Source organism: Muscardinus avellanarius (genome assembly GCF_963383645.1).
Source record: "Muscardinus avellanarius genome assembly, chromosome: 3".
In the NCBI taxonomy this organism is placed as follows: Eukaryota; Metazoa; Chordata; class Mammalia; order Rodentia; family Gliridae; genus Muscardinus; species Muscardinus avellanarius.
Window position 1 is genome coordinate 14,847,647 of NC_137788.1, and position 15,526 is coordinate 14,863,172.

A 15,526-nucleotide genomic window follows, 5' to 3' on the forward strand; every position below is an offset into this window, starting at 1 on the left:
GCAATGGGATTTTCCTGCTCACCTATTTCTGAGCTATAACCCCAGCCCTATTTTTTTTTTAATTTTGAAAAGGAGTCTTGCTAAGTTTCCAAGTCTGGTGATCTGCCAGTAAGACAGCCTTACATCTGCTTCTGCATCCAAACTGCTGTAACACATTGTTTCAACTGAAATATATGAAAAATACGAAGGAGCATGCACTGGTCACTTGGAAAACTTTGGTACTTTCTTTTCTTTTTTTTTCTTATGGTGCTGAAGATGGAACGCAGGGCTCTGTGCATGCTAGGCAAATGCCCTACCACTAAGCTAGAGCCCCAGCCCACAATTCTTCTTGAAGTGACAGGCTTACTTCGTTCATTTTTTAAGAAAATGCCTGCCAAATCTCCAGGCCTAAATAAGCACAACTTGCCTGCCAGTTGTTTCTTCAAGTACAAGCCTGACTCCCGAGAGAAGCAGGGTCGGCTGGCCTGTCACAGGAGCACGAGTGCCGCCTGTCAGGACAGTCGCTGGCCTGGGGTGCAGGAGAGGCACTCTTGGTGCCTCTCCCACTCTGCCACGCTGGGCGTTAAAAAAGGTAGTACTCAAGAGTGAACACGCCGTGTAATTAATCTGTGCTACTTCCTAAGGATGCTGTTGACAGCAGAGAACTGCTGGTACATGTGGCACCTTCTCAGGGTGGAGCCCGGCAGTCGCACCCAGCATGAGAGTCTGCGCATCAGCACAGACATCAAGAGAGTGAAAAGGCAGTATGTCTTAGAATGATTGTGAACACAGCGTCCACAGAGATTCGTCAAAGTCTCAGCAACGCCCAGGGGTCTGCGAGCCAAAGCTTGAGAAATGCTGCTTCCTCAAGGTTAAGCCAAGAGCAGAGTAGGAACGCCAACACTGGGCTTTGGTGTTAGGGCAAGTAATTCTGTGGAAACCTCCTTCTGCCTCACAAAGTAAAAAATGATGCTTATGTGGGGAATGAAGATCTTGTTTTTTTTCTTTTGTGGCACCGGAGATTGAATCCAGAGGCATTGTACCTCCGAGCTAAACCCCAGCCCGATTTTATTTCTTATTTGGAAACAGGATCTCACTAAGTTGGGGAGGCCTCACTAAGTAGCTGAGGCTGGCTGTGAACCTACAATCCTCATGTCTCAGCCTCCCAAGTTCTGAGATTACAAGCGTGCTCCACCACACCCGGCTTTCCTCTTCTTAACCAAGCATTAATTTAATTTTCTGGGAATCAGCTCTGGGGAAAGCACCCTTCATAAAAAGAAAGAATGAGCTGGGCGTGGTGGTGCATGCTTGTAATTCCTGTGCTTGGGAGGCTGAGACAGGAGGGTCGCACAAGTTCCAAGCCAGCTCCAGTTACTTAGTGAGGCTCTCAGTAACTTAGTGAGACCCTGTTTTCAAATAAAATATAGGTCTGGGAGTATAGCCCGGAGGTAGAAAGCCCCTGGGTTCTACCCCCAGTACCACCAAAATAAATAAATAAATAAGAAAGAACACCCCTGTCTTATCTGAGGACCACTAAGTCAGACCAAGTGGAGGGAAACGCACAAAGCTGTTTGATGTCCAGCTTCCTCCCTAGCCACGAGCCCGGGGACACAGCACTCACAAGCCAGTCTTTTGCCATGGAGATACCCCGCTACCCCCGGGCATGGCACATTCAATGAAGCAGAACCTGAAAGACCCAAGCAGCAACCTCGGGAGGGTTGGAGGTACAAAGCCTCAGGAAGGGCCAACAAAGAATGACGGCCTATGTATTAGATAAGCTAAAGGAGCAAGCTGATCTGTGGCTCAGCCAATATTATTATTTTTGGGGGGGAGCAGTACTGAAGTTGGAACCCAGGGGCATTCTACCTCTGAGCTACTCCCAGCCTCATGTTTTGTTCTTTATTTGAAACAGGGTCTCACTGAGTTGCAAAGGGCCTAAGTAGCTAAGGCTGTCTGCGAAACACAATCCTATTTCAGCCTCCCAGATGCTGGGATTATAAGTGTGCGCCACCACACCTGGCTAGCTACTATTATTTTAAAATAAAAGCTAAATGCTGGGCGTGGTGGCGCACGCTTGTAATCCCTGCGCTTGGGAAGTGGAGACGGGAGGATTGTGCAGGTTCAAAGCTAGCCGCGCTGGCTTAAGAGACCCTGTTTCCAAGTTTTAAAAAGTATAAAAAATAGGTCTGGGAGGTAGAAGGGTTTCCAGAAATCCCAGTACCACCACCACCAAAAAAAAAAAAAAAAAAAAAGATAGTCCTTATATTCAAGGAATTCATAAACTCATTTTTCACACTTCAAGGTGGAAACTTTGGCATTTTATAAATGGGAAAACTGAGGAACATATGTAACCAGCATAGTCACAATACTAGTAAATAAAAAAGTTGGGATTTAAATTAAGTGTGCTATGTGGCCTGTTAACACCCCCTCCCCACGCTGCACAACAGTACAGGTGCAAAGGCACAGGAAGAAGAAAACACAATGCTCTCAGGGAGCTGAAAGTCATGTGATGCGACTTGAGAGAGAGGGAGTCTTTTAGGGTCTGGAGATGGAACCCAGGGGCATTTGACCTCCAAGCTACACCCCCTGCCCTATTTTTTATTCTTTATTTTGAAAGAGGGTCTCACTGAGTTGCGGAGGGCCTAAGTAGCTGAGGCTGTCTGTGAACCGCGATCCTCCGGTCTCGGTATCCCAAATGCTGGGATGACAAGCGTGCCCACCGCGCCCGGTCTACTCTAAACTTTCTGCTCAAAAATCCCACCATATTTCTGCTGAACTAAGGCAAAGGCAGCCTGATACCTGACCACGCTGGGTGAGTTCAAGGCCAGGTGGAGGCCTGGAAAAGGCAGGACACATTGCTCAGAAGTGCCTGCCCGGGCCCGGTACCTTGTTCTTCTTGCTGGTTGGAGCAGGTGGTTTAATCAGCTTCTGTAAGATCCGCAGGCACATGAGGGTGATGTTCTCCACAACCACGGGGGTCTTAATGTTCACGGCCATGAGGAACAGGCTGAGAGCTGGGGAGGTCAGAGGAGGCACGTCACAAGCACAGCCTCCTGCCGCCTGCCCACAAGAGGCTGCTCAGGCACCCTCTTTCTTCCCTTCTCCCCTCTGCCCCTTCCCACTCTGAGAAAGGCCTGCTGAGATGCTCAAACTCACCACAGCGCAATCGGAGCTCCCAGCAGCTGTCCTCCTTTGAGATGGAGTCTGTCAGCAGCAGCATCTCATACTGAAGGCTACTTGCCTAGAAAGTCAACAGGAGGAGAGACGTCAGAGCGGGCCTCACGGGTCAGCCTGAGGGTCCAATACACAGACTCCTTAGTGGTCATGGCCGGACCCATCAGAGGCAGTGGCGAGACAGGCTCAAGCCACCTGGACCATCCTTGAATGAGAGTTCTGTGAATGCACCTCTTCCCCTCCTTAAGTCTCTACAATGGGAATGGAGGGGAGGAGGCCGGGAACACGAGAGGAACAGAAGGCAAGAGTCAAAGGGGCCAGCGGCCTGCTCACCAGATCCGGATTGGCCCAGTGGCCCTTCAGGGCGGTGGAGACTTTGCCAATGATCAGGTCGTTCATTTGCTGGGTGGCTTCCGGGTTGTCTCTGGGGAGAAGAAGGGTGAAGTCCTGTTACTCACGGTCGGCGGCATCCCTCCCTTCCACCTGAAGAGGCTCATAGAGACCAGTCAACGGCTAGGGCCACCTGGCCCCACATTTCCTACTCCCTCCCAAGGGACAAGCCTAGCATTAGCCTTACAAAGGCCGGAGACCAGAGGGAAGAAGAGCACTAATGAATGGGGTCACCATCACAAGCTGCACGGTCCTGGGAGCTGGGTGGCGTCGGTCTCCAATCCTAGGCGTCCATTCTGTGTGGGACACAACTATTTCCTCATCCTCTACAACTGTCTCCATGTCATTTCTACCACGACACCCACACTTCCTACTTATGCCCCTCTATAAAAGGGTCTCTACTATTACTACTAACAAAAACACATAAACTCTTATCATGCCACTGTGGCTTCCCAATGCACTTAGACCCCCAGGACCCAAGATTTAGCTCTTTTGAAACTTCCTCCCTCTGGTCACCGCCGCAGCCTCCACCTCCACCTCTTCCTCCTCCACCTCCTCCTCCTCCTCCTCCACCTTCTCCTCCTTCTCCACCTCCTCCTCCTCGCTCGCCAGCTACACAGGCTTCCAGCCACTCCCAGCATCCAGGCACAAGCCTGTGTCCCAGCCTCCCCGACCTGCCCCTCTGCTCGTGCCCCACCCCTGCAGTGTTGGCCTGGCTCACTCCCTTCCTCCACGCAGGCCTGTGCCCAAGTCCCCAGCCACCAACCCCGACACAGCAAGTCCTCCTACACTAGAGGCACCATCTCTTGTTTTCCTTCACAGCCTTGTTTTCTGACTTGCACCGTGTCATTATTTATTTACCACAGTTCTCCCATCTATCTGGGATGCAGGCCACATGAGGCGAGGACTTAATTTACCATTCCATCCCTTAGAACTCAACGGATGCTCAATAAATACTTGTTAAACGAGTGAATGTGCACTGTAGCCAGGAACATTCTGTATGCACCCCATGTGTTCCGGATTTGATGACACACAGTAAAAATCCAGAGAACTGTGGGTGCACTCCCTGGCACCTACTAAATACTCAATGTGAGGTATTACCTGCTCAACTATTCCATTCATCCTCACCACAGGCCTTTGAGGTACTTGCTATTATCAGTATTTCTCAGATGAGGAAAGCATAAGCTCACAAAATTAAGAAATGTGTGCAAGGCACATGAGAGAAAGCATCAGATCCTGAGCCTGCCTCCCTCTGAGCCAGCATCTGGGTTCTTCTTCCCAGGTGTCCCTGCTCTGAGTTTTCTTGGGCCCAAGAGTCCCACCCCCCTTATGCTCCCTCACCTAGGCTCAGAGACATCAATGACACCAATAAAGCAGAAATCAAATATACCATTTACAAGGACACCTGGGTTTCAGTGCTCCCCATGTTTGCTCCCCTGCATCCTGGGTATCTTCCCATGCTGCCTCTGTGGGAAGCTATCTAAGCACAATTCTTTGCACCCTCCAGCACTTCCAGCAGCACTGCTACCACCACCCCGTGTCAGCAGGTACTACTAGGCTCATGATCACGGAGCAGGCTCTGACCGAGTGAGGAGGCACATGAGCTGGCGGACCTCCTCCCGCATGGCTGCAGCCCCTCGGCGAAGATTATAATCAAAGAGTTCCCGGATAAGGCCCTGGGAGACGAGGATGTGCCGCAGAGCTGGATTGGTGGCCAGGGCCCGGAGCAGGGTGATGCAGTGCTCTGTGACAGCCGAGGCACAGCCGTAGCACTTGGTGGAGGAGGTGTGGCCACAGCCGAGGACGGATAAAGCGCGGTACTGGCTGGCAGTGAATGTGGGCTGCACGGAGGTCCGGGATGATTTGGTGGCTGCTTCTCTTTGCTGCAGGTCATACTCCAACAACTCTTTGCGGGAAGCAAAGACCTTCTAAAAGGAAAAAACACAGAGAAACTGGCAAGTAAACTATGGAGAAAAAGGAAGCTAATCTTGAAAAAAAAAAAACCTTTACGTGCATTATATAATTTAACTTTATCAGTAACCCCACCTGTTAGACACTTTTCCCTCAGTGAATAGAGAAGGAAACTGAAGCTTAGAAAGGTTGGCTTGACCAAGGCCAAGGCCAGTGTCGGAACCCAGTCTCTGATTTCTCACAGGCTCACGCTCCTAACCCCCACGCAGCACTGTCCTTTAAAGAAATGCACGCACTCATAGCCAAGACAGCACGCCAGCACATTCAGATGAACTGGCTGCTCTCCGTGTAGGAGGCCCCACTGTCTGTGGCCTGCTTCTCACCCCATGGAGATTACTGGGTCTAACACATCAGCAGACCCACTGCCCAGCCCAGTCGACCGCAGTTAGTGTGTCCTGACCCTCTGAAAAGAGGGACAGCACCTTGCACTCATTTAGAAATCACTAACCCCTCTAGTAAACAAAGACTTGTTAAGAGTCAAGTTCACAAATCTGTGCTAACCTCCTGTTACTATCACTCTGTTTTCTAGCACAAACAGATCTCTGACAAGTGCCAGAAACCACGGTGCAACAGTGCCTTTGGTGTGGCCACTGAACTGTGCAGGGGCAGCATCAACAACTGAACTGCTGGGTGAGCAACAGGAATGCACGGAGACAGTATCGATAAACCTGGACAAAGCGCGCCAAAGCCACGCCCGTTTCTCTACCTGGATAATTTTGGAGAGTTCGTCGAAGGAGTTCCTGCAGTCCCCACAGTACTCCTGAGCCAACTGCAGGATGTAGCGATTCACACTTGCTGAAGTGGAGCTGATGCCCCCCGTCGTCCCTGAGTCTTCCTGTAACCCCAAGAGATGGACTGTCAGACTCTACCTGAAGATGTCACATGGGGGCAGCCTTCGGGTCGTGGCTCCCCAGTTTGGGGTTACCTGCGGCTTTTCTGGAGCGGCCTCATTCACCTTGCAGAGCAGGTTTTCCAGCTGTGGCCGATGTCCCATTAGCTGATGATATACTCGGTCGGCTTTGTCGAGAAGTGTGTTGATGTTGGAAACAGCCTACGCAGAAGAGCCAGGGACTGCGTGAAAGCTCGGCAGCACGAAGACTTTCCCTCAGTGCCCTCAGTAAATGCTAACCATTTACTGACTTCTAGGTCAGGTGCAGAGTTTCAGACATTATTTTTATTCTTCACAATAATCCCTCGAGGTACGCTAATAACTTAGGCCAAGTCACACAAGTGTTAAAAAGCAGAGCTGGAATGGGAACTTTTGTTCTTCTGATTCCAAAGCCACATGTTCTGTTACCTCAGTAGGTGCCCCCATTTTAACTGCCCTTAACTGCACAGACCCACCTCTACAGTAAATGACACCGGCAGGAAACCAGATGCCAAGCAAGCTAACACTGAGGGAAGGTGGAGCCGCAGTAGGAAGTAAGCTGTGAACAAGTGCAGAGCGAGCCCCCCTTGCTGCCTGTCGAAGTCTGAAGTCGGGTGCTCCTTGGGATGCTCTGTTTTCAGTGCCAACCAACACTCCTCCAAACTCCTATGCATGCTGTGAGTCTGCTAAGCCATTATTTGCTCCCACCCAAGAGCTGGGCCTCGAGGCCCCTTATTTGCCCATCTGACCCGAGGCCTTAGGCTAGAAGGAAAAGCACACTGCGCCAGCTCTGGGAGAGAGTTCAAATCAAAGCCGCCGGCGGAGTCTAGGTCAGATCTGGCCTCACCTTCTTCCGGTCTTCTTCATTCTCAATGGGATCCACCGCACAGCAAGGCTTGGCATAAAGCATGAAGTCAAAGCGAGCGTATTTACAGAAGCCACAGGCATTGCAGAGGAAGGGGTCCTTTTCATCATAGTTGATGGACCTGAATGAAGAACCAAAATGTTTGGGTCAGTAGAGCAGCAGAGGTTTGCTGGGGTGGGGCGGCTGAGGAGATGCTTTGTGCCACATCCATACTCTGGAAACAATTACAGGAATTAATGAAAAGACAACAAGAACGGGGTGAGAATGATGCGAGCAACCAGGGGACAAAAAGGAAACTCCAGAGCTAATGTACTTACCTTTCCCAGATCTGCACTCCTTCCACTGGATGGGCAGGAGAAATGCACACACACACACCATATTCTGCCTCCCCCTTCATCCTTACCCTGGACCCACTGCACGTACCCATAATCCTCTAAATAGAACACTAGACAATGAAGTTGCCTACGCTGAGAGTTACAGAAAAATACAAGAAACATGTCTGGCCCTGGCCTGGCCTGGGGGACAACCCTAGCTTACCTGCACTTGTGACACTGGTACACATTCTCTCCACAGTTGCCACAGACCCCGGGGTTGGCGGGGACGGAGGCACTACAGCGTGGGCACTGCAGAGTCTCGGTGGAGGCCTGGTAGTTTTCAAAGAAGTCTGCAAACTCAATCATCAAGTTGGAGGCCACGACGGGCAACGGCAGGTCAATCTTCACCTCTGTCTGCCCAGGAGTCAGCTGAACCTTCTTGGCTTTGTGCCAGCGAGCCGGCCTAGGGGAGACAGAGTCAGAGAAACAGATTGCCTCAGCCTCTCATTTAAACCTCAGTGGTGATGGCTGGATGGGACAAAGAGAAAGACTCGCTCGTGTGTTTTTCAGAGGCAATTATTAAAATAATAGCAAGTTAAATAACATTTTTCCTTCTTTCTTTCCTCTACAAAAAAAAAAAAGCTGGGAGTGGTGGCGCAAACTTGTAATTCCAGTACTTGGGAGGCTGAGACAGGAGGATCACAGGTTCACGGCCATCCTCAGCTACTTAGTGAGGCCATTCACAACTTAATAAGACCCTGTTTCAAAAAAGAGAATAAAAAGCCAGGTGTGGTGGCGCACGCTTGTAATCCCCGTACTTGGGAGGCAGAGACAGGAAGATCACACTGGTTCGAAGCCAGCCGCGCTGGCTTAAGACACCCTGTTTCCAAATAAAAATATAAAAAAAATAGGTCTGGGAGTGTCGCCTGGAAGTAGAAGGGCTTCCAGGAACCCCAGTACCACCAAAAAGAAAAAAAAAAGAGAGAGAATAAAAGAGCCAAGCATGGTGGCACACACTTGTAATCCCAGCATTCAAGAATAGCCTCAGCTATTATATATTATAGCCTCAGTGAGGCCCTTTGCAATCAGTGAGACTCTGTTTCAAAATCAAGAATAAAAAATAGGGCTGGGAGTGTAATGCCCCCCCCCAAAAAAAAAAAAGGGAAAAAACAAAAGAAGAAAAAGTAGGGTTGGGGCAGAATGCCCCTGGGTTCAATCCCTAGTTCCACAACAACCCCCTACTTGGTGGGGGGTGGGGGGGCTCCAAAAAAACAAAGAACAGAACATACAAGTGCTTTTTTTTTTTTTTTTTGGTGGGTCTGGGGATGAAACCCAGGGGCATTAGACCTCCAAGCTACACCCTCCAGTCTACACTCCCAGACCTACTTTATATTGTTTGGAAACAGGGTCTCACTAAGTTGCTGAGAGCCTAAGCAGCTAAGGCTGGCTTCAAACCTGCGCAACCTCCTGTCTCAGCCTCCCAAGTACAGGGATTACAACCTTTGCCACCATACCCGGCCTACAAGTGCTTTCAACTATTACCTATGTAACTTTTTTGAGACTCCAGAAAAATAACAGAAGTGCATGCCAAGGGAAGACGTTACTCTTAGTATGCCACGCTAAAGCCTTTAATTTCAAGAAGTACAATGATAATGACCGCTACCAAGTTCCCATTATGACAACAACCTTGGGAGGGTAAAGCTAGGCTCCTTTCAAGGGCAGCGGCATGGCCAGTACATGCCTCTAATGATAATACTTGAGAGGCCAAGACAGGAGAACTGCAGATTCAAGGCCAGCCCCCACAACTCAGCAAGACCTTATTTCAAATAAAAAAGACAAGAGGGCTGAAGGTGTAGGTCAGAGGTAGAATTCCAGCGGGTTCAAGCCCCACCACCACCACCACCAAAGAGAGAGAGAGAGAGAGAGAGAGAGAGAGAGAGAGAGCGAGCAAGAAAAGAAAAGAAGCAGAGGCATATACCAGGATCTGGTTGTAGACATAACCAAGTGCTAAGCCAAACCATAAAGAGAAAAGTCATGTAAATAATTTAGAGGTGATTACATTAACACAATTATAGCTTTAGTTTACTGAGTACTTAACATGTGCCAGGCAATGTTCCCAGCACTTTACATATATTAATTCATTTAATCCTTAAAGAAAAACCCTGAAAGTAGGAACTTATCTCCATTTTAGTTATAAAAATCAAAGTTAAGTAAGTTCTCCAAAGTCAAAGAGCTAGAGGTAGTGCTGGGAACTGAACCACATATTCTACCAGTAGCTGTGCTGACGCACCACAAAGAAAAAGAGAAAAAAAATCAACCTCCTCTGGAGGGGAACGGGCCACCCTAATTGGTGGCACCTCCTTTTAGGTCAGCAATGTTCACTCTGCTCTTCAAAGGAGGAAGAAAACACTTCCTTCGGGTAGAACTCCTGGCCATGTGCAGATACACACGTGTGTACATAAGCACACACCTTATTCTGCCTTTTGGAACAGCAGTCATCCTTCTGTTCTATGTGGAGACAGCACGAGTCTTACTACCCAAATAGCATCAACCATGTTCTCTGTCCAACATCAACGCCTCAGACTCTAACAGAAAGAGTTCTGTCTCTGTGACAGGTGATGCAATACACCAGCTCAGGCCTTTGGTGCCCGTGTGACATTCCCTGATCTAAAGACCCAACATGGGCAAACATGCAGGACAGGCACTGTGCTGAAATGGAAGGAATGAGGGTTATGCGCTAGAGAGGATTCGTGAGACGTCCTTCCTGCTTTACGAGCAGGAGAAAAGCTGTCTTAATCCAAGAAATGGCAACTACTTTCCAAACAGTTGACCATAAGACTGAGAACCAATTGAGTTAAACTAGCCGTGAGCAGCTGAGTTCCCTGTCTGTTCTCCCTCCTGAGGCAGTCTTTTGAGAAGCTGCCACAGCCCCCTAGGGCACTGCTGGAGCAGTTCAAAAATAACCTTTGTCACCAGGGATGGTGGCACACACCTGTAATCCCAATACTTGGGAGGCTGAGACAGGAAGATTAAAGGGTTGAGGACAGCCTCAGCAAGTAATGAGACTCTCATCAACCTAGCAAGACCCTTTTTCCAAAATAAAAGTAAAATTGGGCTAGAGGTGTAAATCAAAGGTAGAATGCCTCTGGGCTCAGTCCCTAGTATCATGGGGGGGGGGGGGGAGGAAGTCAGTCAGTCAGTCAGTCAGTCTTCGTCAACATCCTGAAGAGCTAGTGCTCCAATTCTGGCCCTCAGTCACACATGGCCAGGCTGAGGCCTACTGGCCTCCAGGGATACGCTGCTTTGCCCCTTCCAGGAACCACAGCCTGCAACTGGTACTGAGCCTCAGAAACCTGCCAACCCACCCAAGCCTTGTGAAAAGCCCATACTTGTTTTTCAACTCTACGATGGCCTGCACAGTTCGGTTGTTGTAATACAGGTTGATAGTCCGCACCATCTTGGTCCGCTTCAGGTCCCCAATTTTCACTGTCACTTTGCTGATGGTGTGACTGCCAATGAGCTTCACAACTTGCTGGGTGGTGGTATACCGCGTGTCCACTTTAATGGAAGACAGCTTGATATACTGAATACAAGGGTATACAAAAGCAATGTTAGTTCAAAGCTGACAGTTCATCCTGCCTTCTTAAAAATCTATCAATAAAATCTACTCTTCATTAATGGATATAGCTTCTACTCAAATGTGGCAGGCAAGAAACCATACTGCTAGTCACCAACCATTTGGACAGGAGTACCTATGCAGTACCATCCAATCTCTAGAAGCAAGAAACCCACTAGGCCTGTACACGTCAGGAATGCCATGTAAAGACGTTACTTACACAAAATGGCACTTCTGGATTATTACACACCAGGCAGGGATCACTCTCCAGGTAGTAGCCATCAAACTCCACTAAGCCAGACAAGGTGCTAAGGAAGAAACCAGATTCAGCACCAGGAAATTTTCATTTTAGGAAACATTAAGATTCACAAAGAAGCCACGACATCCCCCAAAGTGAGCACCCCACAGTGAGACCATAGGAAAGTGGGAAAATCTCAACAGGGTTTAGAAGTCACAGGAAGAAAATTTCAACTAATTGACCTTAGATGCTTCCTACTTCTGAGCTGACATTCAGTGGAATCCTTAAAATGGGTTAAAATTTTGACTCAGAGAAGAGACATACTTAAATTTACTCAAAAAAAAAAAATCATTCAAATCCAGGTTTAGACAAATTTTTGCGTACTTTAAATTATACCTCAATAAAGTTGTGGTTTTTTTTTAAGTCACTATGAAACCAGGAAAATAATAAGCCATCAATTAAAGCAGCATCATCTTTAAAAAAAATTTTTTTTTTCTTTTGTGGTATTAGGATTCTACCTCTGAGTTACAGCCCCAGTCCTATTTTATTTTTATTTGGAAACAGGGTCTTGCTAGGTTGCTGAGGGTCTTGCTACTTGCTGAGGCTGGTCTTGAACCTGCAATCACTGTCTCAGCCTCCCAAGTACTGGGATTATAGGCATGTGCCACCATACCCAGCTTAATAAGCATTTTTATTAAAAAGAGAGGTTCACTGCTCCTGAGGCACAGAGCTACTCAAAATGGAGACTGTGCTTCAAATAGGTAGGAAGCAAAACAAAACTTACTTGTAAATGTTGGAGTTGGGATGGTTGGTGAGAATATGGTTCTGAGTCCGCAGAATCTCCACAGCCTTCTGTGAATACTCCTTCAACTGAAACAGAATTCAGTGAAGAGACACAATGAAAGCCTTATCTGGCCGAGGTCTACATTATAAGTACTTCTCAGTCCTCATTCGCAATCATACAGAGCTGGTCCTAATTCCCAATGTTTAAGAGATTCTATCATCTAATTCCCAATGGTTTAATAGATTCTATCTCCTTTAGAAGTTTCTAGTCTTAGTGATTTCAAACCTTGTGGGTAAAATAGTTTTATCCTTCTGAAGAAGTCATGAAGTAGTAAGTGTTGGCACACAGGGCTACTGACACAACTAGGAGCTCTTTCTTTCCCTACAAATTTAGTGAGTTCCATCTCCTTCCCTGCTTGACCTACTTCTTTTAGTTGTACTTTGGTTGTACAATTCAGACTGTACTTAAGTGCCAGCATATATTATTTACACGATATATATTAAAAGTATTTAATAACTGTGTTAAACTAGATATATTCAGAAGATTCATACTTTGGTTTCTCTTCAGATCATCCAAATCTTTCTTTGTGATCTTTTTACCAAAAGATCACAAAGGACTCCATGTATCAGCCCCTAAATTGGTCATAATATTCTTAACTCAAGAGAAAAAAGATTAAATATGGCAAGTTAGACTCTCTGACCATAAATCAACTTTACCTTCTTCTCTGTCTGTGGGGTTTTCAAGGAAAAATAGCCTAGTAAGTCCACAAACTGAGCAGCCTTACGACCGTAAGCTGGAAGTTCTGGCCAGATGGACCACATGAGATCTAGCAGGAGCTCCTGCTGCGATTTGCTCGAGTTTCTGTAAGTAAATGACAGTTCGTGTTACCGAGTAGCAGAAAACCCTGAGGTACCCTTATTCATCACTGAGTCCCAGGTATTTTTCTGCAGATGTGCCTCCTTCCCACGACGGTTGGGTGGCTCTCTTAACAATCAATCCTAAGAGATACAGCACAGTCCTTTACTATCTAGCCTACCTCTATCCCCACCGTCTAACCTTACTCCAAGCAGAAACTGAGCTTACTTAGCCTACAGAGTTAAGTCTGGTCACTTTACAATCTTAAACATAGCCTCCTGTGTGGAAAACAATCTCTTGCCTATGGCATCAAAACCTAAAAGCTAAAACTAGATAGTTCATAAAGAATTGTTTCTTTTTTTGGGGGGTGGGGTATTGGGGTTCCTGAAGCCCTTCTACCTCTGGGCTACACTCCCAGACCTATTTTATATTTTTGAAACAGGGTCTCTTATGCCAGTGTGGCTGGCTTTGAACCTGCGCGATCCTCCTGTCTCCGCCTCCCAAGCGCGGGGATTACAAGCGTGTGCCACCACGCCTGGCATAAAGAAATTTTTAATGCTCAAGAAAATTCAGGCTAGTGTAAATACTGACACCACAATTACGAGTATGTAGCATGAAACCAAAGTAGAACTACATCACACACCCTGGTTCTAGACCCATGCATGTCAGCCTAACTAAGCTCTGGCCCTACCTGTAGATATGCAGTGTCAGACAGTGGGCCTGCCAGCGCACTGAGGAAGAATTGGACTCCAACAGGAAGCAACGCAGAAACTGGATCAGGGTTTCCTTATCAGCAAATTTGTTCAGCTGGTTCACGAGAGCTGTGCACAGCTGGTCCTCCTGGCTGCCTGAGCTCTCACCTGTAAGATCAGGGCAAGACTCAGGGCTAAACTGTAAAAGAAGTCACCTAGGGGCCTAGGCTTGTGGTACCAGATGGAAAGAAGGGAATCTGTCCATTTCTCAAGTTTCTACTACATGGTTATAATTTGCAAATCAATTTTCAGTTGTTTGTGGGGAATACATAAGTCAGCCCCTATTGAACACCCCCTACCCCAAACCACAAGACAATGTGCCTAGTAAGCCTGGCACTGAGCAAATACAGTTACACTAGAAGAAATGTCCTTCTAATAGTTTGCTATCTGAAACAGTCAACACTACTTGTGGACCTGTTCAGAGACAACTAAACAATTAGCTGGAAAAAGCAAACTACTTCCATTGTTCCCAACCGCTGATCACCTGTCTCAGGTATCCAAGGACCTTGAAAAGCAGCAAGCCTAAAGAGGTTAGCTGAAAGAGCTGACATCCACAGAGCATTCGCACCTGATTTATGGTATTTCACTTAACTTTGAAAACCACTCCGCAGAGCAGGTGCTGTTATTTATTTTTCAAAGAAAAAGGCTTGGTCTACTAAAAATGTCTGGTACACTTTCACCTTTCCTACTGGTCACTTGGCATAAGAAGACACACCATTGTTTAAGGTGTCACCAAACTGAAACTGAGACCAAAAGTTGACACTAGAGCGCATTTAAGAAAACCTGAATAAAGGATCTCAGAGTAAATCATATGCTCCGAGAGTGAACAAGAGCAGACGGTGGCTCTTACCATCTTTCTCCTTTTCTTTTTCTTCTTTCTTGCTCTTTTTAGTGGAAGACTTAGACTGTGTCGGAGCTTGTCCAGAGCTGGAGGCCACGGGGGCGGAGGAGGACGCCGTGCTGGGAGACCCTGTAGAGGTCGCCAGGGCAGCGAGCACTTTGCTGCCACACAGAGCACAGGAGAGCAGCTGCAGCAGCACTGGGGACACCCCCTCATCCACCAGGAAACTCACTTGGAGGAGGAAGTACAGGACAGCTGGAAGCAGAGGGACAGTGCCGGCGCCGAGGTGAACAAACTACTCACACAAGGAGACGGCAACTGTGCCACACGCTACAAACGCCTCATTCCTACCAGCTTTCTGCTCTAAAGTCTCTGCTGGACATTACCAAGAGGAAAGATCTCAATGCCGCTGTAACAACCACAGCCGCACTGGACCCAGCCCCTTTGAAAAGGGGTCCTCCAAGCTCTTCTGCTACTTCTTAGCCTCGGTGCCACAACTCAAACGTCAGACACTCCTACTCGGGCTCCCATAGCACCTCAGATTTAACTATTAGGCTGTATCCCTCTTATTTTACTTTTCCCAGGCAGAGCTCTCCCTCTGTATCTTGCTCATGTCTCTGTTTCTAGCATCCTGTACAGTGCTTAGCACAAACTGGATCTCAATAGACAGTTCACAAAGAAATGAACACCACCGACCGAAAGGATAAGCATTGCTTACAGTCGTCTTTGATGCAAAATTTCTGCCAGTTGATGGTTCGCTGGGCGGCAATTTCTGCACAGGCTTTCAGGTGCTCCATCTGAAATGGAAACCAATCTCAGGAAAGGAGCTACTCCACCATGCAGCCAGAAAAGGCACCATGCCTGCTGCCTCAAGGGGCT

At 47.8% G+C, this 15,526-nt stretch overlaps 1 protein-coding gene across 1 annotated transcript in view; it reads right to left on the reverse strand.

Moving 5' to 3' along the window:
* Positions 1–15,526, reverse strand: part of UBR4 (ubiquitin protein ligase E3 component n-recognin 4) — a gene marked incomplete at both ends in the record, with an annotated part of 142,096 nt that overhangs the window by 35,122 nt on the left and 91,448 nt on the right. Inside the window, 15 exons of the mRNA XM_080690743.1 lie at positions 2,866–2,993; positions 3,136–3,220; positions 3,487–3,577; positions 5,128–5,471; positions 6,221–6,349; positions 6,440–6,565; positions 7,230–7,368; positions 7,785–8,024; positions 10,951–11,144; positions 11,398–11,485; positions 12,200–12,285; positions 12,916–13,060; positions 13,746–13,914; positions 14,657–14,902; positions 15,366–15,444. Coding sequence (XP_080546869.1) covers positions 2,866–2,993; positions 3,136–3,220; positions 3,487–3,577; positions 5,128–5,471; positions 6,221–6,349; positions 6,440–6,565; positions 7,230–7,368; positions 7,785–8,024; positions 10,951–11,144; positions 11,398–11,485; positions 12,200–12,285; positions 12,916–13,060; positions 13,746–13,914; positions 14,657–14,902; positions 15,366–15,444 — 2,289 coding nt within the window. The remainder of the gene's footprint in view (positions 1–2,865; positions 2,994–3,135; positions 3,221–3,486; positions 3,578–5,127; positions 5,472–6,220; positions 6,350–6,439; positions 6,566–7,229; positions 7,369–7,784; positions 8,025–10,950; positions 11,145–11,397; positions 11,486–12,199; positions 12,286–12,915; positions 13,061–13,745; positions 13,915–14,656; positions 14,903–15,365; positions 15,445–15,526) is intronic.